A 23,586-nucleotide genomic window follows, 5' to 3' on the forward strand; every position below is an offset into this window, starting at 1 on the left:
ATATTAATTCAGGAAAACTTGGCTTATTAGGCAAATAGGGCCTTGCATAGTTGGCTGACAAGTTCATTCTGGCTATTAGGTACGACATATATATATATATATATATATATATATATATATATATATATATATATATATATATATATATATATATATATATATATATATATATATATATATATATATATATATATATATATATAAACCCAGCTAAATAACAGATATGTAACAATTTTTTGATAGTTTTATTATACAGTGACAGCAGAAAACACTACACTAGACAAACTACACTAGTTAACCTACACTAGACACACTACACTAGACACACTACACTAGACACACTACACTAGACACACTACACTAGACACACTACACTAGACACACTACACTAGACACACTACACTAGACACACTACACTAGACACACTACACTAGACACACTGCAGGAGACACACTACACTAGACACACTACACTAGACACACTACACTAGACACACTACACTAGACACACTACACTAAACACACTACACTAGACACACTACACTAGACACACTACACTAGACACACTACACTAGACACACTACACTAGACACACTACACTAGACACACTACACTAGACACACTGCAGGAGACACACTACACTAGACACACTGCAGGAGACACACTACACTAGACACACTGCAGTAGTCACACTACACTAGACACACTGCAGGAGACACACTACACTAGACACACTGCAGGAGACACACTGCAGGAGACACACTGCAGGAGACACACTGCAGGAGACACACTACACTAGACACACTGCAGGAGACACACTATACTAGACACACTGCAGGAGACACACTACACTAGCCACACTGCAGGAGACACACTACACTAGGCACACTGCAGGAGACACACTATACTAGACACACTGCAGGAGACACACTACACTAGACACACTGCAGGAGACACACTACACTAGACACACTGCAGGAGACACACTACACTAGGCACACTGCAGTAGACACACTGCAGTAGACACACTGCAGTAGACACACTACACTAGACACACTACATTAGACACACTGCAGTAGACACACTACACAAGACACACTAAACTAGACACACTGCAGTAGACACACTACACTAGGCACACTACATTAGACGCACTGCAGTAGACACACTACACTAGACACACTAAACTAGACACACTGGCCAGGGCAATTTCTAAGCCTTCCCTCCCATTCACCCCTCCTTACCCCTACCCCTCCCTTCCCAAGAACCCTTGGTAACTACCCCACAGGAGGATGAGCCTACCCAAGCAACAATGCCCATGGAACAGCTTTTTTCATTAGTGGGGAGGGAAGGTGAAAATGGATAGAGAAAAGTGAGCTTCAAGGTAATGTTCTCAAACATTACCAACATTGGAATTACCAATAAAGCAAGTGAACTGGCAGAAAGGGCGCAGGAAGAAAATCCAGATGTAATAGGACTCACAGAAACAAAATTGTCAAGAGTCATAACAAACGCTGTGTTTCCAAAGGACTACTATATAGTAAGGAAAGAGAGGGAAGGGAGGGAAGGGAGAGGAGAAGGAGGAGTGGTTCTGCTGATAAGGAAGGACTGGAGCTTTGAAGAGATGGAAATTCCGGGCTGCGACGGATTCATAGATTACATTACAGGAACTATGATAATGGGGGGGGGACCTAAGATAATAGTGGCAGTCATTTACAACCCTCCACTAAATAACAGAAAACCTAGACAAGTGTTCGACAGAAATAACCTGGCTACCATTAATATAATAGAGAGAGAGTAGTTTCACTTGCCTGCAGGAATGGATCCAGACTCTTAATCATAGGCAATTTCAACCATGGAAAGATAGACTGGGAGAATGGAGACCCACATGTATGTGAAGATACATGGAGAACTAAACTCTTAAAAGTGTCAACAAGGAACTTTCTGAGCCAACATGTTAAGGGACCCACGAGAATGAGAGGGAATGACGAACCAGCTAGACTCGTCCTGATATTCACCTTGAATGACTCAGAAATAAGGGAAGTCAAATTTGAAGCCCCCATAGGAATGAGTGACCACATTGTATTGATATTTGAGTATCTGGTAGAGGTAGGGATAACCTGTCCAAAGATGGGATTGGAAGGAAAAAAACTAAATTACCGAAGAGGAAAATATGACGAGATGAGGAAGTTTCTAATGGGAATACCATGGGAAACAGAACCCAGAGAAAAGACTGAACAGGATATGATGGATTATGTCACCCAGAAGTGCCAGGAAACTGCAGACAGGTTCATCCCAGTCCAAAAAGATAAAAATGAAAAGCAACAGAAGAATCCGTGGTTCAATCAGGAATTTGCGGCTGCAAAGCAATTGAGTAAAAGAACATGGAAAAACTACAGGAACAACAGAACACCAGAGAGCAGGAAGAGTTACCAGAGGGCCAGAAATGAATACCTCAGAGTGAGGAGAAAAGCAGAGAGACAGTGTGAAAATAACATTGCGAGTAAAGCTAAGACCCAACCAAAACTGCTCCAAAGCCACATCAGGAGGAAAACAGCAGTGAAGGAACAGGTGATGAAACTGAGAAAAGGGAAGAACAGATACACAGAGAACGACAAGGAGGTGTGTGAAGAACTCAACAAGAGATTCCAGGAGGTTTTCACAATAGAACAAGGAGAGGTCCTACACTAAATGAGGAGGTAAACCAAAGAACCTTGGAGGAATTTGACCTCACCAATGAGGAGGTCAAAAGGAATCTGTTGGAAATGAATGTGACAAAGGCTGTTGGCATGACAGAATCTCACCTCTAATACTAAAAGAAGGTGCAGAGGCACTAAGTGTGCCACTCTCTATGGTGTATAACATGTCATTGGAAAGTGTGTACTACTGCAGTGTGTAGTCACACTGCAGTAGACACACTACACTAGACACACGGCAGTAGACACACTGCAGTAGACACACTACACTAGTCACACTGCAGTAGACACTCTACACTAGTCACACTGCAGTAGACACACTACACTAGTCACACTGCAGGAGACACTCTACACTAGACACACTGCAGGAGACACACTGCTCTAGTCACACTGCAGGAGACACACTACACTAGACACACTGCAGGAGACACTCTACACTAGACACACTGCAGAAGACACACTGCACTAGTCACACTGCAGGAGACACACTACACTAGACACACTACACTAGACACACTACACTAGACACACTACACTAGTCACACTGCAGGAGACACACTACACTAGACACACTGCAGGAGACACACTACACTAGTCACACTGCAGGAGACACACTACACTAGTCACACTGCAGGAGACACACTACACTAGTCACACTGCAGGAGACACACTACACTAGACACACAACACTAGACACACTGCAGGAGACACACTACACTAGACACACTGCAGGAGACACACTACACTAGTCACACTGCAGGAGACACACTACACTAGTCACACTGCAGGAGACACACTACACTAGACACACTACACTAGTCACACTGCAGGAGAAACACTACACTAGTCACACTGCAGGAGACACACTACACTAGACACACTGCAGGAGACACACTACACTAGTCACACTGCAGTAGACACTCTACACTAGTCACACTGCAGGAGACACACTACACTAGGCACACGGCAGTAGACACACTACACTAGACACACTGCAGGAGACACACTACACTAGTCACACTGCAGGAGACACTCTACACTAGACACACTGCAGGAGACACACTACACTAGGCACACGGCAGTAGACACACTACACTAGTCACACTGCAGGAGACACACTACACTAGTCACACTGCAGTAGACACTCTACACTAGTCACACTGCAGTAGACACACTACACTAGACACACTGCAGGAGACACACTACACTAGTCACACTGCAGTAGACACTCTACACTAGTCACACTGCAGGAGACACACTACACTAGTCACACTGCAGGAGACACACTACACTAGTCACACTGCAGGAGACACACTGCAGGAGACACACTACACTAGTCACACTGCAGGAGACACACTACACTAGTCACACTGCAGGAGACACACTACACTAGTCACACTGCAGTAGACACACTACACTAGACACACTGCAGGAGACACACTACACTAGTCACACTGCAGTAGACACTCTACACTAGTCACACTGCAGGAGACACACTACACTAGACACACTGCAGGAGACACACTACACTAGTCACACTGCAGGAGACACACTGCAGTAGACACTCTACACTAGTCACACTGCAGGAGACACACTACACTAGTCACACTGCAGGAGACACACTACACTAGTCACACTGCAGGAGACACACTACACTAGACACACAACACTAGACACACTGCAGGAGACACACTACACTAGACACACTGCAGGAGACACACTACACTAGTCACACTGCAGGAGACACACTACACTAGTCACAATGCAGGAGACACACTACACTAGACACACTACACTAGTCACACTGCAGGAGACACACTACACTAGTCACACTGCAGGAGACACACTACACTAGACACACTGCAGGAGACACACTACACTAGTCACACTGCAGGAGACACACTACACTAGACACACTGCAGGAGACACACTACACTAGACACACTGCAGTAGACACTCTACACTAGTCACACTGCAGGAGACACACTACACTAGACACACTACACTAGACACACTACACTAGACACACTACACTAGACACACTACACTAGACACACTACACTAGACACACTACACTAGACACACTACACTAGACACACTACACTAGACACACTACACTAGACACACTACACTAGACACACTACACTAGACACACTACACTAGACACACTACACTAGACACACTACACTAGACACACTACACTAGACACACTACACTAGACACACTACACTAGACACACTACACTAGACACACTACACTAGACACACTACACTAGACACACTACACTAGACACACTACACTAGACACACTACACTAGACACACTACACTAGACACACTACACTAGACACACTACACTAGACACACTACACTAGACACACTACACTAGACACACTACACTAGACACACTACACTAGACACACTACACTAGACACACTACACTAGACACACTACACTAGACACACTACACTAGACACACTACACTAGACACACTACACTAGACACACTACACTAGACACACTACACTAGACACACTACACTAGACACACTACACTAGACACACTACACTAGACACACTACACTAGACACACTACACTAGACACACTACACTAGACACACTACACTAGACACACTACACTAGACACACTACACTAGACACACTACACTAGACACACTACACTAGACACACTACACTAGACACACTACACTAGACACACTACACTAGACACACTACACTAGACACACTACACTAGACACACTACACTAGACACACTACACTAGACACACTACACTAGACACACTACACTAGACACACTACACTAGACACACTACACTAGACACACTACACTAGACACACTACACTAGACACACTACACTAGACACACTACACTAGACACACTACACTAGACACACTACACTAGACACACTACACTAGACACACTACACTAGACACACTACACTAGACACACTACACTAGACACACTACACTAGACACACTACACTAGACACACTACACTAGACACACTACACTAGACACACTACACTAGACACACTACACTAGACACACTACACTAGACACACTACACTAGACACACTACACTAGACACACTACACTAGACACACTACACTAGACACACTACACTAGACACACTACACTAGACACACTACACTAGACACACTACACTAGACACACTACACTAGACACACTACACTAGACACACTACACTAGACACACTACACTAGACACACTACACTAGACACACTACACTAGACACACTACACTAGACACACTACACTAGACACACTACACTAGACACACTACACTAGACACACTACACTAGACACACTACACTAGACACACTACACTAGACACACTACACTAGACACACTACACTAGACACACTACACTAGACACACTACACTAGACACACTACACTAGACACACTACACTAGACACACTACACTAGACACACTACACTAGACACACTACACTAGACACACTACACTAGACACACTACACTAGACACACTACACTAGACACACTACACTAGACACACTACACTAGACACACTACACTAGACACACTACACTAGACACACTACACTAGACACACTACACTAGACACACTACACTAGACACACTACACTAGACACACTACACTAGACACACTACACTAGACACACTACACTAGACACACTACACTAGACACACTACACTAGACACACTACACTAGACACACTACACTAGACACACTACACTAGACACACTACACTAGACACACTACACTAGACACACTACACTAGACACACTACACTAGACACACTACACTAGACACACTACACTAGACACACTACACTAGACACACTACACTAGACACACTACACTAGACACACTACACTAGACACACTACACTAGACACACTACACTAGACACACTACACTAGACACACTACACTAGACACACTACACTAGACACACTACACTAGACACACTACACTAGACACACTACACTAGACACACTACACTAGACACACTACACTAGACACACTACACTAGACACACTACACTAGACACACTACACTAGACACACTACACTAGACACACTACACTAGACACACTACACTAGACACACTACACTAGACACACTACACTAGACACACTACACTAGACACACTACACTAGACACACTACACTAGACACACTACACTAGACACACTACACTAGACACACTACACTAGACACACTACACTAGACACACTACACTAGACACACTACACTAGACACACTACACTAGACACACTACACTAGACACACTACACTAGACACACTACACTAGACACACTACACTAGACACACTACACTAGACACACTACACTAGACACACTACACTAGACACACTACACTAGACACACTACACTAGACACACTACACTAGACACACTACACTAGACACACTACACTAGACACACTACACTAGACACACTACACTAGACACACTACACTAGACACACTACACTAGACACACTACACTAGACACACTACACTAGACACACTACACTAGACACACTACACTAGACACACTACACTAGACACACTACACTAGACACACTACACTAGACACACTACACTAGACACACTACACTAGACACACTACACTAGACACACTACACTAGACACACTACACTAGACACACTACACTAGACACACTACACTAGACACACTACACTAGACACACTACACTAGACACACTACACTAGACACACTACACTAGACACACTACACTAGACACACTACACTAGACACACTACACTAGACACACTACACTAGACACACTACACTAGACACACTACACTAGACACACTACACTAGACACACTACACTAGACACACTACACTAGACACACTACACTAGACACACTACACTAGACACACTACACTAGACACACTACACTAGACACACTACACTAGACACACTACACTAGACACACTACACTAGACACACTACACTAGACACACTACACTAGACACACTACACTAGACACACTACACTAGACACACTACACTAGACACACTACACTAGACACACTACACTAGACACACTACACTAGACACACTACACTAGACACACTACACTAGACACACTACACTAGACACACTACACTAGACACACTACACTAGACACACTACACTAGACACACTACACTAGACACACTACACTAGACACACTACACTAGACACACTACACTAGACACACTACACTAGACACACTACACTAGACACACTACACTAGACACACTACACTAGACACACTACACTAGACACACTACACTAGACACACTACACTAGACACACTACACTAGACACACTACACTAGACACACTACACTAGACACACTACACTAGACACACTACACTAGACACACTACACTAGACACACTACACTAGACACACTACACTAGACACACTACACTAGACACACTACACTAGACACACTACACTAGACACACTACACTAGACACACTGCAGTAGACACACTACACTAGACACACTGCAGGAGACACACTACACTAGACACACTTCACTAGACACACTGCAGGAGACACACTACACTAGACACACTACACTAGTCACACTGCAGGAGACACACTACACTAGACACACTGCAGGCGACACACTACACTAGACACACTGCAGGAGACACACTACACTAGACACACTGCAATAGACACACTACACTAGACACACTGCAGTAGACACACTACAGTAGACACACTGCAGGAGACACACTACACTAGACACACTTCACTAGACACACTGCAGGAGACACACTACACTAGTCACACTGCAGGAGACACACTACACTAGACACACTGCAGGAGACACACTACACTAGACACACTGCAGTAGACACACTATACTAGGCACACTGCAGGAGACACACTACACTAGACACACTGCAGTAGACACACTATACTAGGCACACTGCAGGAGACACACTACACTAGACACACTGCAGGAGACACACTACACTAATCACACTGCAGGAGACACACTTCACTAGGCACACTGCAGGAGGCACACTACACTAGACACACTGCAGGAGACACACTACACTAGTCACACTGCAGGAGACACACTTCACTAGTCACACTGCAGGAGACACACTTCACTAGGCACACTGCAGGAGACACACTACACTAGACACACTGCAGGAGACACACTACACTAGTCACACTGCAGGAGACACACTTCACTAGTCACACTGCAGGAGACACACTTTACTAGACACACTGCAGGAGACACACTACACTAGACACACTGCAGGAGACACACTACACTAGGCACACGGCAGTAGACACACTACACTAGTCACACTGCAGTAGACACACTATACTAGGCACACTGCAGTAAACACACTACACTAGTCACACTGCAGTAGACACACTACACTAGACACACGGCAGTAGACACACTTCACTAGTTACACTGCAGTAGACACACTATACTAGGCACACGGCAGTAGACACACTTCACTAGTCACACTGTAGTAGACACACTATACTAGACACTAGACTCAGCCCGTCCTCCAAAAATGGGGAGGTAAGTGTAACAGCCCCATAAGTGCAATTATGTACTATGCATGGCAGTCAGGAATTGTACTTATTTTCACTTAGTATTAAACCGTACTGTCAAATATATTGTGAATATTTGAGTTTACCTGAAAAGCTGAATAGAAAACCACGACCTAACCTCACCGTCTTAGTTTTTGAAGATAAGCATATTATTGCTTCTTAATTACAATCACCACTTAACCTATAGCTATATTGATATTACAGTTTTATAAAACAAATAAAACAAAACTAAAATATTTCAATAAAATGTAAAGTAACTCAGGATATTTTCAAATTTTGTATGAAATCTCTATTGTTTAATAAAACTGAAAAAGAAATTCCTGATATTTAAAACTTTGTGAAGAGCGAAATGATCATGAAAACTTCATTCTAAAGTTCTAAGTGTCTTAACAGAAAACTAGGAGAGTAAATTGGGAGGTAAATGTAACAGCCCCATCAGTGTAATTATGTACTATGTATCGCAGTTAGGAAATGTACTTATAACACTTAGTATTAAAATGTACTGTCAATTCGGAGGATGGGTTGCTAGACTACACTAGACACAACATTGTGTAGTGTCAATATTGTCAATATCTACTACACTAGATACAATCAATCAACTGCAAACCGTTGATTGACAGTTGAGAGGCGGGCCGAAAAGCAGAGCTCAACCCCCGCAAGCACAACTAGGTGAATACTGCTGTAGTCTCACTGCACTGGACTCACTACACTAGACACACTCCATTAGACACATTACATTAGGCACACTACAATAGACACACTACAATAGATGGTCTGGTTGACCAGACCATCATCCAGGAGGAGTGGTCAGAGACCGGGCCGCGTGGACCGTGATCTCCGTGACCATTGTCAGAGTGATGACTGTAATGGCCAAGCCACAGATCCCATCGCTCAGAGACATAGATATGTGTCAATAAAACATGTCGAAGTTGTAATTGTTCCACGGATCACCACCCGTGGCCCCGCGTGTGTGTACATCTCCTTAGTAACGGCCTGATCAGCCAATCTGTTTGTTCTTGTCATATAATTCACAATCCAGGCAAAATTCCCCATCAGCTTGCTAAAGATGCGAGTTGCTGAATCACTGAAGGCATCATGGCTTACCTGGACATAAATCTTCTCCAACAGGGACATATAAACTGTTCCTGATGGCGTCGCAGCTGGGAGGTCTGGGCCGCTACTTCCTCGGGGTGGGAGAGTTCAAGACTAACTTCAACCTCAGTCTGATGAACGACCCGGTCAAGAACAACGTCAACATGGATGTGGTGAAGAACATCTCGACCAACTACCAGCTGCGGGTCACAGTCAATGGCGTAGCTTTCATGAACAAGACAACAATGAAATGGGAGACACAAGGTGTTGTGGTGAGTATAGAGCGTTGTTGTGCAGCTCTCTATTGAACACTTCATGTGCTCCACCTTCATGTACTGCATACTAAGTGCTCCACCTTCATGCGCGGCATACTATACATGCTCTACCTTCATGCGCGGCATACTATACATGCTCTACCTTTATGTTCTGCACCCACTACATGCTCTACCTGCATATGAGTATTCCCATATGCACATAACGAGGTTTTCGATATGAATGTTAAAAAGACTAGGACGGAGGACTCCTCCTTGTGGAGTCCCATTCTCATGCAAGTGGTAGTCCGACACTTGTTCTTGCAACTTTACTCTGGCATTCCTGTGACTTAGGTAATCTTGAATACATCTTAGCATATTTCCCTTTACACCTTTTTTAACTAAGGTGTGTAAAATTGTTTGCGGGCTTGCAAGTTCTAATGCTTTTTATAGATCAAGGAAGATCACTATAGCTGGACCTGAGTTAACTGTTCCTAGTAATGTTTCCATGTAGAAGTCAGTACCAACTCCTCTAGTGAAGCAAAATATGTGCTTATGCAAGTCGCCTATCTTCCACAGAAGCCTATTTAAGACCATCTGTTCTGCAGTTTTACTAATACATGATGTTAAAGAAATGGCCCTGTAATTGCCAGGTTCTTTTGCCTTAGGAATTGGAATAATGTCTGCTTTCTTCCAAGAGGTCTTTAGTTTGCCTTGCTGCTAAGATGCATAGAGAACGTCCAATATCCCTTGTTCCCCAGCAGGACCTGCATGTGCGATCATCGAGTGTGTAATGTTATCAGCGCCTGGTGCAGTGTCCTTACCACCTTTTTGGGCTCTGATTAGTTCTTGTTTGGTGAAGGGACAGTCACATTCGTCATTTGTAGCTATGCTTTCAATAATGGCTGTCAACCTCTCTTGTTTTAATTATTTTTGCTGCCTTCTTACCATTACAGGAAGCTGATATTAAGCCGCTCATTCTGCAAATTGCAGAGCAAGTCTCTCAGCCTCCTGCAATGGTTGAATACATTCCTGTGGTCGGGCTGGTCGACCAGAGATGCTTTGAATTTGATCCCATATCTTGCCAAGACTACTATGTTCATTTAGAGTTTAACACCATTCAAACTATTTTGCCTCCTTTACCTCTCTAGAATCTCGTCTTGCTTCAGATATCACCGCTCTAAGCAGAGTTCTTCCTTCTGGTGTGGGGTTTCCCTTTAGATGTTTTCTGTAGATGTTGATTCTGTGGTTTTGTTCTTTAACTTCATTACTATAGAACCAATAGTTCTTTCGTTTTGTGTTTTCTGTGATAATGATTGGAATAGCTTCGTTAGCAGCAGCTGCGATGGCTTCCTGCTGATTGGTCTCGTGTATGTTCAAATCCTCAGGTGGCGTGTATGTTGAATACCATTTTTCAAGTTCCTTTTGGAATATATTCCAATTGGTCTTTTTTAAATTCCACATAGGTTGTGCAGGTGGCGTAGGAGGTCGTTCTATGTTTAGTGTTGTGACAGTAGCATAGTGGTCACTGGTGATCACCGGGTCTACTTCCCACTTCACCTGACGTTTGAGTGCTGTTGAGATTAATTTTAGATGAAGGGAACCTCCTTCAATGTGAGTGGGTTCCCCAGTGTTAAGAGGTGTAATTTCAGGTACTTCTTGCAGAGCTGCAGCTAAATGGCGCCCATCTGCATTGGCTGGCCCAGTCGCACCTAACTCTTGATGATGAGCATTAAAATCCCCAGTAATAATTTCATTTTCATGTGTGGCCAAGGCAAGCACTGCCTCTGTTTCTAGTTTACTTCTAGGGGGGCTAGTTGACGTTGAATATGAGGAGCTCAATAAAAGCCACATTCACTGTTACTAATAATACCTCTACTCCATCCCCACATGAAACTGGGTCTGTTTTCTTGCTGGGTATGGTGTTTCTGACTAGTGTCATTAACCATCTTTTTCTCCCCCTGTTCACACGGTATAATATGGTGCTGATATTCAGCAAATCTGAAGGATTTCGTGGCTGGTAAAAGAGTTTCTTCCAAAACTATTATATCTGCTTTCGAACTGATTGCAACTTCCTGAAGGGTTTGGTTTTTATTTCCAAGACCTTGCATGTCCCACTGCAGTATTCGTAATGGCCAGACGCCGGGTTCGGTTGGTGTTGCCTGTTCTAGTTGAACTCCTTTTCGGGATCTGCTTTTATATTCTTCACCTCCTAAGTCGTATCACTGCAAATCGGACTGCACTGGTTGTTCATGGTCATCATCTGCGTTGTTGGAATCTGTGCATCTGTGTTGTCCATCATTTTGCTGTTGGTAATGCTGCACATCGGACTGCATTGATTGCTCGCGGCCGCTTCTTGTGTTGTCGGAATTTGTGCATCTCTTCCTTCCAGTATCTCGTTGATGATGTTGCTACATATCAGGCTACATTGATTGTCCGTGCCCGCCTCTTGTGTTGTTGGAACCTGTGCATTTTTACTGTTCAATGCGTCTTTGTTGGTGTTGTTGCATATCAGACTGCATTGGCTGTTGTTGTCTGTCTCTTGTGTTGTAAGATTCTGTTGATCTGGAGTAGTCACTGCTTCTTGCAGTTGCTATTGTGAATGTTGATGGTCCGGTGTCTTGACCACCCGATTGTTGTTAGTAGTCTGTATGTCCATGTTGCCTTGTTTGTCCTCTTGTGCTTCGTTTTGCCTCAGACTGTCTATTTCTTGTGTAACTGTGGTCTGCTGCACGATCTTGTTCATTATTACACAAGTGATTTCTTGAGTGTTGTTGTGAGGCGTTCTGCGTCATCTGTAGGCAATTGATAATGGTCTCTGTCATGATCTTCACGATATTTTTCAGCTGGACCTCGGTAAAACTGTAAATGTGTTGTGTTGATTACGAAATTGATTGTTTTTTGTTTTTTTGTTTTTTTTGCTTTTGTTGCAGCTCTGCAGCAGTTTTTGTGTATTTTCTGATTTGGAGTTGATAGATTTGGGAAATTTTATTCTATGAGACTGTATGAGAATGGATCTGAGCTGTTTGCACCTTTTCTGTCAGTGCAGAGCACGTTGTGCTCCAGGCGTGATGTTTGCCTCCACAGTTTGAACATTTGGCTGTTGTGGTCTGGTTTGCCTTGTTCTTCCCTATACAGTCTTTGGTTGGATGCTTCAGGCTGCACACTCTACATCTCTCGTGTCCAGTACACCGTGATTGATAGTGACCGTATTTCTAACATCTGAAGCAGTGCAGGGGTTCTGGGACGTATGGTATCAGTCAGTATATTCCCCAATTTCCAAGATTGCAATGTTTCTGGCACATGTCCCCCTGACGGTCACCAGAACCTGACGTGTCGCTGCTTTGTCTACTTTTGTGCGGCATCGTTCCGCATTCAGGATTTGCTTGTATTCTAGTACTGAATCCAGGGGAAAGTCGATTGAGTATCCCAAAAGCACGACTCGTGTGCGTCTTTCTAAAGGGTCCAGCTTTTCCAAGCAAACATGTTTCCCGTGCAGGACTTATACTTTTTCCAAGCAATTTGCACTCTGTTGGTCTTGTGGTGTTATTATTATTTCTCCTTTCAGGTTGACTGTGATGGAAAGTTTGAGCTCCGGTTGTTCGTTTTCCATTACCGTTACTACTCCATATGCTGTAGGAAAGTGGTCTTCTGCATTATCTTGAATTTTGGGATGTGTGCAGACTCTGACGATGTCTGGTTTGAGACTGGTGGTGTCCTCTCCTGTCTCATACTGTTGTCCTGTGGCTGGGCTGTGGAGAGAGGTACATTGTCTGACACTGGCTGGTGCGTGACTGGTACTGTCCTCTCCTGTCTCATACTGTCGTCTTGTGGCTGGGTTGTGGACAGAGAAGCATTGTCTGACACTGGCTGGTGTGAGACTGATGCTGTCCTCTCTAGGTCCATTACATCTGGTATCTTGCTGGTTTCTGGTGTTGATAGCAGTTTTCTTCGGTGCCTGCTGCACTTCTGTCCACTGTCTCTTCTCATCTGAAAGCTGCCTTCATTGCCTCTTTCTCTTTGACGTTTTCATGACGTCTGCACGTAGTGAGAACCGATTCACTGCCTTACCTAATGCCTGAGACACTCCTAGGCCTGGAGAAATTCCTTTCCCTCCAACGGAGGTCGTAAAATGATTCCTGCCCAGGTGGAATCAGTGATATGTAACACCAAATTGGGGGTGTTTGCTCTACCTTTCCCTGAAAAGGCTCAGTACACCTAAGGTGCCACCTTGTGGCGATGCCCACAGGGTATCGCCTCGCCTTTCAGGGTAGGACTCTAAGTGACCTGATTAGTGATACAGTTCTCAAAAAAATAATCGGTCATGGGTGACATGGGCAATCAGTCATGGGTACGAGATTTGGGTCGAGTGCGTCCTGGGTCGTGCAGAATACCAGTCAGCTGCACAGCACATAATCAACATCGTTGTTTGTCCATCAGTTGTAGACGAAATCGGTATTGTTTCCTTCCAAAAAAGACATTCTCTGGGTCTTGGAGTATTGGTGTAATCATCCTCACAAAACCGTGATGATTTGAGCTGATGGGTGCTCAGAAACGTAAGTTTTCCAGGGAACAAATCCGTCTGCGGCGAGCTAGCAATAGCTCCGGCAGCGAGTCGTCTAGGAAGCTAGCTCCGGAGTACCAAGTGAGAGGGTTCGAATCCCACTTATGGGTTCTTCTGATTTTCTCATTGTCCATACAGTAAGTTTGTATTAATATTATTACCAGGAAGGCGCTAACAGCTGTGAGTGACCACCTAACTAGCCACTCTCCCTGCCTACAGGTACTAAACGCGACGGAGACGCTGACCACCTGCACCTCCAACCACCTCACAAGCTTCGGCTCCGGGATGTTCGTGATGCCCAACACCATAGACTTCAACTATGTCTTCGCCCACATGGGCTTCACCGACAACCTCACCATCTACCTCACCCTCATCATCACACTCGCAATCTTCCTCCTCATGCTCATCTGGGCGCGCTTCAAGGACAAGAAGGACCTGGAGAAGGTGAGTTGGAAATATTGCTGATGGTGAAGCTTACTGTTATCTCTCATGATGGTGAAGCTTAGTGTTATCTCTCATGATGGTGAAGATTAGTGCCATCTCTCATGATGGTGAAGATTAGTCCCATCTCTCATGATGGTGAAGCTTAGTGTCATCTCTCATGACGGTGAAACTTAGTGTTATCTTACATGATGGTGAAGCTTAGTGTCATCTCACATGATGGTGAAACTTAGTGTCATCTCTAATGATGGTGAAGCTTTGTGTCATCTTACACGATGGTGAAGCTTAGTGTCATCTCTCATGATGGTGAAGCTTTGTGTCATCTCTCATGATGGTGAAGGTTAGTGTCATCTCTCATGATGGTGAATAATAAGTGTCATCTCACATGATGGTGAAGATTAGTGTCATCACTCATGATGGTGAAGCTTAGTGTCATCTCTCATAATGGTGATGCTTAGTGTCATCTCTCATGATGGTGAAGCTTAGTGTCATCTCTCATGATGGTGAAGCTTAGTGTCATCTCTCATGATGGTGAATTTTAGTGTCATCTCTGATGATGGTGAAGATTAGTGTCATCTCTCATGATGGTGAAGCTTAGTGTCATCTCTCATGATGGTGAAGCTTAGTGTCATCTCTCATGATGGTGAAGCTTAGTGTCATCTCTCATGATGGTGAAGCTTTGTGTCAACTCTCATGATGGTGATGCTTAGTGTCATCTCTCATGATGGTGAAGCTTAGTGTCATCTCTCATGATGGTGAAGCTTAGTGTCATCTCTCATGATGGTGAAGCTTAGTGTCATCTCTCATGATGGTGAAGCTTTGTGTCAACTCTCATGATCTTCTCAACCGTCAGCTATTTGTTACTTAATGACAATATTACCTGTAGCCCAACAGAATAGGTTTCCATGTCCACTAGTGTTGGTGTCCTGTTGGTCCCTAGTGTTGGTGTCCTGTTGGTCCACTAGTGTTGGTGTCCTGTTGGTCCCTTGTGTTGGTGTCCTGTTGGTCCCTAGTGTTGGTTTCCTGTTGGTCCATTAGTGTTGGTGTCCTGTTGGTCCCTAGTGTTGGTGTCCTGTTGGTCCCTAGTGTTGGTGTCCTGTTGGTCCCTAGTGTTGGTGTCCTGTTGGTCCCTAGTGTTGGTTTCCTGTTGGTCCATTAGTCTTGGTGTCCTGTTGGTCCCTAGTGTTGGTGTGCTGTTGGTCCACTAGTGTTGGTGTCCTGTTGGTCCCTAGTGTTGGTGTCCTGTTGGTCCCTAGTGTTGGTTTCCTGTTGGTCCATTAGTGTTGGTGTCCTGTTGGTCCCTAGTGTTGGTGTCCTGTTGGTCCCTAGTGTTGGTGTCCTGTTGGACCCTAGTGTTGGTGTCCTGTTGGTCCACTAGTGTTGGTGTCCTGTTGGTCCACTAGTGTTGGTGTCCTGTTGGTCCCTAGTGTTGGTGTCCAGTTCGTCCACTAGTGTTGGTGTCCTGTTGGTCCACTAGTGTTGGTGTCCTGTTGGTCCCTAGTGTTGGTGTCCTGTTGGACTCTTGTGTTGGTGTCCTGTTGGTCCCTAGTGTTGGTGTCCTGTTGGTCCCTTGTGTTGGTGTCCTGTTGGTCCCTAGTGTTGGTGTCCAGTTGGTCCCTTGTGTTGGTGTCCAGTTGGTCCACTAGTGTTGGTGTCCTGTTGGTCCACTAGTGTTGGTGTCCTGTTGGTCCCTAGTGTTGGTGTCCTGTTGGTCCCTTGTGTTGGTGTCCTGTTGGTCCCTAGTGTTGGTGTCCTGTTGGTCCCTAGTGTTGGTGTCCTGTTGGTCCCTAGTGTTGGTGTCCTGTTGGTCCCTTGTGTTGGTGTCCTGTTGGTCCCTAGTGTTGGTGTCCTGTTGGTCCACTAGTGTTGGTGTCCTGTTGGTCCCTAGTGTTGGTGTCCTGTTGGTCCCTAGTGTTGGTGTCCTGTTGGTCCACTAGTGTTGGTGTCCTGTTGGTCCCTTGTGTTGGTGTCCTGTTGGTCCACTAGTGTTGGTGTCCTGTTGGTCCCTAGTGTTGGTGTCCTGTTGGTCCCTAGTGTTGGTGTCCAGTTGGTCCCTAGTGTTGGTGTCCTGTTGGTCCACTAGTGTTGGTGTCCTGTTGGTCCCTAGTGTTGGTGTCCTGTTGGTCCCTAGTGTTGGTGTCCTGTTGGTCCACTAGTGTTGGTGTCCTGTTGGTCCCTAGTGTTGGTGTCCTGTTGGTCCCTAGTGTTGGTGTCCTGTTGGTCCACTAGTGTTGGTGTCCTGTTGGTCCACTAGTGTTGGTGTCCTGTTGGTCCACTAGTGTTGGTGTCCTGTTGGTCCCTAGTGTTGGTGTCCTGTTGGTCCCTTGTGTTGGTGTCCTGTTGGTCCCTAGTGTTGGTGTCCTGTTGGTCCCTAGTGTTGGTGTCCTGTTGGTCCCTAGTGTTGGTGTCCTGTTGGTCCCTTGTGTTGGTGTCCTGTTGGTCCCTAGTGTTGGTGTCCTGTTGGTCCACTAGTGTTGGTGTCCTGTTGGTCCCTAGTGTTGGTGTCCTGTTGGTCCCTAGTGTTGGTGTCCTGTTGGTCCACTAGTGTTGGTGTCCTGTTGGTCCCTTGTGTTGGTGTCCTGTTGGTCCACTAGTGTTGGTGTCCTGTTGGTCCCTAGTGTTGGTGTCCTGTTGGTCCCTAGTGTTGGTGTCCAGTTGGTCCCTAGTGTTGGTGTCCTGTTGGTCCACTAGTGTTGGTGTCCTGTTGGTCCCTAGTGTTGGTGTCCTGTTGGTCCCTAGTGTTGGTGTCCTGTTGGTCCACTAGTGTTGGTGTCCTGTTGGTCCCTAGTGTTGGTGTCCTGTTGGTCCCTAGTGTTGGTGTCCTGTTGGTCCACTAGTGTTGGTGTCCTGTTGGTCCACTAGTGTTGGTGTCCTGTTGGTCCACTAGTGTTGGTGTCCTGTTGGTCCCTAGTGTTGGTGTCCTGTTGGTCCACTAGTGTTGGTGTCCTGTTGGTCCCTAGTGTTGGTGTCCTGTTGGTCCCTTGTGTTGGTGTCCTGTTGGTCCATTAGTCTTGGTGTCCTGTTGGTCCCTAGTGTTGGTGTCCTGTTGGTCCACTAGTGTTGGTGTCCTGTTGGTCCCTAGTGTTGGTGTCCTGTTGGTCCCTAGTGTTGGTTTCCTGTTGGTCCATTAGTGTTGGTGTCCTGTTGGTCCCTAGTGTTGGTGTCCTGTTGGTCCCTAGTGTTGGTGTCCTGTTGGACCCTAGTGTTGGTGTCCTGTTGGTCCACTAGTGTTGGTGTCCTGTTGGTCCACTAGTGTTGGTGTCCTGTTGGTCCCTAGTGTTGGTGTCCTGTTGGTCCACTAGTGTTGGTGTCCTGTTGGTCCACTAGTGTTGGTGTCATGTTGGTCCCTAGTGTTGGTGTCCTGTTGGTCCCTAGTGTTGGTGTCCTGTTGGACTCTTGTGTTGGTGTCCTGTTGGTCCCTAGTGTTGGTGTCCTGTTGGTCCCTTGTGTTGGTGTCCTGTTGGTCCCTAGTGTTGGTGTCCTGTTGGTCCCTTGTGTTGGTGTCCTGTTGGTCCACTAGTGTTGGTGTCCTGTTGGTCCACTAGTGTTGGTGTCCTGTTGGTCCCTAGTGTTGGTGTCCTGATGGTCCCTTGTGTTGGTGTCCTGTTGGTCCCTAGTGTTGGTGTCCTGTTGGTCCCTAGTGTTGGTGTCCTGTTGGTCCCTAGTGTTGGTGTCCTGTTGGTCCCTTGTGTTGGTGTCCTGTTGGTCCCTAGTGTTGGTGTCCTGTTGGTCCACTAGTGTTGGTGTCCTGTTGGTCCCTAGTGTTGGTGTCCTGTTGGTCCCTAGTGTTGGTGTCCTGTTGGTCCACTAGTGTTGGTGTCCTGTTGGTCCCTTGTGTTGGTGTCCTGTTGGTCCACTAGTGTTGGTGTCCTGTTGGTCCCTAGTGTTGGTGTCCTGTTGGTCCCTAGTGTTGGTGTCCAGTTGGTCCCTAGTGTTGGTGTCCTGTTGGTCCACTAGTGTTGGTGTCCTGTTGGTCCCTAGTGTTGGTGTCCTGTTGGTCCCTAGTGTTGGTGTCCTGTTGGTCCACAAGTGTTGGTGTTCTGTTGGTCCCTAGTGTTGGTGTCCTGTTGGTCCCTAGTGTTGGTGTCCTGTTGGTCCAGTAGTGTTGGTGTCCTGTTGGTCCACTAGTGTTGGTGTCCTGTTGGTCCACTAGTGTTGGTGTCCTGTTGGTCCCTAGTGTTGGTGTCCTGTTGGTCCCTAGTGTTGGTGTCCTGTTGGTCCACTAGTGTTGGTGTCCTGTTGGTCCACTAGTGTTGGTGTCCTGTTGGTCCACTAGTGTTGGTGTCCTGTTGGTCCCTAGTGTTGGTGTCCTGTTGGTCCCTAGTGTTGGTGTCCTGTTGGTCCCTAGTGTTGGTGTCCTGTTGGTCCACTAGTGTTGGTGTCCTGTTGGTCCACTAGTGTTGGTGTCCTGTTGGTCCACTAGTGTTGGTGTCCTGTTGGTCCCTAGTGTTGGTGTCCTGTTGGTCCACTAGTGTTGGTGTCCTGTTGGTCCCTAGTGTTGGTGTCCTGTTGGTCCCTTGTGTTGGTGTCCTGTTGGTCCATTAGTCTTGGTGTCCTGTTGGTCCCTAGTGTTGGTGTCCTGTAGGTCCACTAGTGTTGGTGTCCTGTTGGTCCCTAGTGTTGGTGTCCTGTTGGTCCCTAGTGTTGGTTTCCTGTTGGTCCATTAGTGTTGGTGTCCTGTTGGTCCCTAGTGTTGGTGTCCTGTTGGTCCCTAGTGTTGGTGTCCTGTTGGACCCTAGTGTTGGTGTCCTGTTGGTCCACTAGTGTTGGTGTCCTGTTGGTCCACTAGTGTTGGTGTCCTGTTGGTCCCTAGTGTTGGTGTCCTGTTGGTCCACTAGTGTTGGTGTCCTGTTGGTCCACTAGTGTTGGTGTCATGTTGGTCCCTAGTGTTGGTGTCCTGTTGGTCCCTAGTGTTAGTGTCCTGTTGGACTCTTGTGTTGGTGTCCTGTTGGTCCCTAGTGTTGGTGTCCTGTTGGTCCCTTGTGTTGGTGTCCTGTTGGTCCCTAGTGTTGGTGTCCTGTTGGTCCCTTGTGTTGGTGTCCTGTTGGTCCACTAGTGTTGGTGTCCTGTTGGTCCACTAGTGTTGGTGTCCTGTTGGTCCCCAGTGTTGGTGTCCTGTTGGTCCCTTGTGTTGGTGTCCTGTTGGTCCCTAGTGTTGGTGTCCTGTTGGTCCCTAGTGTTGGTGTCCTGTTGGTCCCTAGTGTTGGTGTCCTGTTGGTCCCTAGTGTTGGTGTCCTGTTGGTCCCTAGTGTTGGTGTCCTGTTGGTCCACTAGTGTTGGTGTCCTGTTAGTCCCTAGTGTTGGTGTCCTGTTGGTCCCTAGTGTTGGTGTCCTGTTGGTCCACTAGTGTTGGTGTCCTGTTGGTCCCTTGTGTTGGTGTCCTGCTGGTCCACTAGTGTTGGTGTCCTGTTGGTCCCTAGTGTTGGTGTCCTGTTGGTCCCTAGTGTTGGTGTCCAGTTGGTCCCTAGTGTTGGTGTCCTGTTGGTCCACTAGTGTTGGTGTCCTGTTGGTCCCTAGTGTTGGTGTCCTGTTGGTCCCTAGTGTTGGTGTCCTGTTGGTCCACTAGTGTTGGTGTCCTGTTGGTCCCTAGTGTTGGTGTCCTGTTGGTCCCTAGTGTTGGTGTCCTGTTGGTCCACTAGTGTTGGTGTCCTGTTGGCCCACTAGTGTTGGTGTCCTGTTGGTCCACTAGTGTTGGTGTCCTGTTGGTCCCTAGTGTTGGTGTCCTGTTGGTCCCTAGTGTTGGTGTCCTGTTGGTCCACTAGTGTTGGTGTCCTGTTGGTCCACGAGTGTTGGTGTCCTGTTGGTCCACTAGTGTTGGTGTCCTGTTGGTCCCTAGTGTTGGTGTCCTGTTGGTCCACTAGTGTTGGTGTCCTGTTGGTCCCTAGTGTTGGTGTCCTGTTGGTCCCTAGTGTTGGTGTCCTGTTGGTCCACTAGTGTTGGTGTCCTGTTGGTCCCTTGTGTTGGTGTCCTGTTGGTCCACTAGTGTTGGTGTCCTGTTGGTCCCTAGTGTTGGTTTCCTGTTGGTCCACTAGTGTTGGTGTCTTGTTGGTCCCTAGTGTTGGTGTCCTGTTGGTCCACTAGTGTTGGTGTCCTGTTGGTCCCTAGTGTTGGTGTCCTATTGGTCCATTAGTGTTGGTGTCCTGTTGGTCCCTAGTGTTGGTGTCCTGTTGGTCCACTAGTGTTGGTGTCCTGTTGGTCCCTAGTGTTGGTGTCCTGTTGGTCCCTAGTGTTGGTGTCCTGTTGGTCCCTAGTGTTGGTGTCCTGTTGGTCAACTAGTGTTGGTGTCCTGTTGGTCCACTAGTGTTGGTGTCCTGTTGGTCCCTAGTGTTAGTGTCCTGTTGGTCCACTAGTGTTGGTGTCCTGTTGGTCCCTTGTGTTGGTGTCCTGTTGGTCCACTAGTGTTGGTGTCCTGTTGGTCCCTAGTGTTGGTGTCCTGTTGGTCCCTAGTGTTGGTGTCCAGTTGGTCCCTAGTGTTGGTGTCCTGTTGGTCCACTAGTGTTGGTGTCCTGTTGGTCCCTAGTGTTGGTGTCCTGTTGGTCCCTAGTGTTGGTGTCCTGTTGGTCCACTAGTGTTGGTGTCCTGTTGGTCCCTAGTGTTGGTGTCCTGTTGGTCCCTAGTGTTGGTGTCCTGTTGGTCCACTAGTGTTGGTGTCCTGTTGGTCCACTAGTGTTGGTGTCCTGTTGGTCCACTAGTGTTGGTGTCCTGTTGGTCCCTAGTGTTGGTGTCCTGTTGGTCCACTAGTGTTGGTGTCCTGTTGGTCCCTAGTGTTGGTGTCCTGTTGGTCCACTAGTGTTGGTGTCCTGTTGGTCCCTAGTGTTCGTGTCCTGTTGCTCCCTAGTGTTGGTGTCCTGTTGGTCCCTAGTGTTGGTGTCCTGTTGGTCCCTTGTGTTGGTGTCCTGTTTGTCCCTAGTGTTGGTGTCCTGTTGGTCCACTAGTGTTGGTGTCCTGTTGGTCCACTAGTGTTGGTGTCCTGTTGGTCCCTAGAGTTGGTATCCTGTTGGTCCCTAGTGTTGGTGTCCTGTTGGTCCACTAGTGTTGGTGTCCTGTTAGTCCATAGTGTTGGTGTCCTGTTGGTCCCTAGTGTTGGTGTCCTGTTGGTCCCTAGTGTTGGTGTCCTGTTGGTCCACTAGTGTTGGTGTCCTGTTGGTCCACTAGTGTTGGTGTCCTGTTGGTCCCTAGTGTTGGTGTCCTGTTGGTCCCCAGTGTTGGTGTCCTGTTGGTCCCTTGTGTTGGTGTCCTGTTGGTCCCTAGTGTTGGTGTCCTGTTGGTCCACTAGTGTTGGTGTCCTGTTGGTCCACTAGTGTTGGTGTCCTGTTGGTCCACTAGTGTTGGTGTCCTGTTGGTCCCTAGTGTTGGTGTCCTGTTGGTCCACTAGTGTTGGTGTCCTGTTGGTCCCTAGTGTTGGTGTCCTGTTGGTCCCTAGTGTTGGTGTCCTGTTGGTCCACTAGTGTTGGTGTCCTGTTGGTCCACTAGTGTTGGTGTCCTGTTGGTCCCTAGTGTTGGTGTCCTGTTGGTCCACTTGTGTTGGTGTCCTGTTGGTCCCTTGTGTTGGTGTCCTGTTGGTCCACTAGTGTTGAGGTCCTGTTGGTCCCTAGTGTTGGTGTCCTGTTGGTCCCTAGTGTTGGAGTCCTGTTGGTCCCTAGTGTTGGTGTCCTGTTGGTCCACTAGTGTTGGTGTCCTGTTGGTCCCTAGTGTTGGTCTCCTGTTGGTCCCTAGTGTTGGTGTCCTGTTGGTCCCTAGTGTTAGTGTCCTGCTGGTCCCTAGTGTTGGTGTCCTGTTGGTCCCTTGTGTTGGTGTCCTGTTGGTCCACTAGTGTTGGTGTCCTGTTGGTCCCTAGTGTTGGTGTCCTGTTGGTCCACTAGTGTTGGTGTCCTGTTGGTCCCTAGTGTTGGTGTCCTGTTGGTCCACTAGTGTTGG

The 23,586-nt window shown here is 46.7% G+C and overlaps 1 protein-coding gene across 1 annotated transcript in view; it reads left to right on the forward strand.

Annotated features, from left to right (window-relative positions):
- Window positions 1-23,586, forward strand: part of LOC123760677 (polycystin family receptor for egg jelly) — a 467,012-nt gene that overhangs the window by 309,484 nt on the left and 133,942 nt on the right. Inside the window, 2 exon segments of the mRNA XM_069328534.1 lie at window positions 10,450-10,685; window positions 15,448-15,672. Of these exon segments, the coding sequence (XP_069184635.1) occupies window positions 10,450-10,685; window positions 15,448-15,672 (461 nt within the window).

Source organism: Procambarus clarkii, chromosome 21 (assembly GCF_040958095.1).
Source record: "Procambarus clarkii isolate CNS0578487 chromosome 21, FALCON_Pclarkii_2.0, whole genome shotgun sequence".
NCBI lineage: Eukaryota > Metazoa > Arthropoda > Malacostraca > Decapoda > Cambaridae > Procambarus > Procambarus clarkii.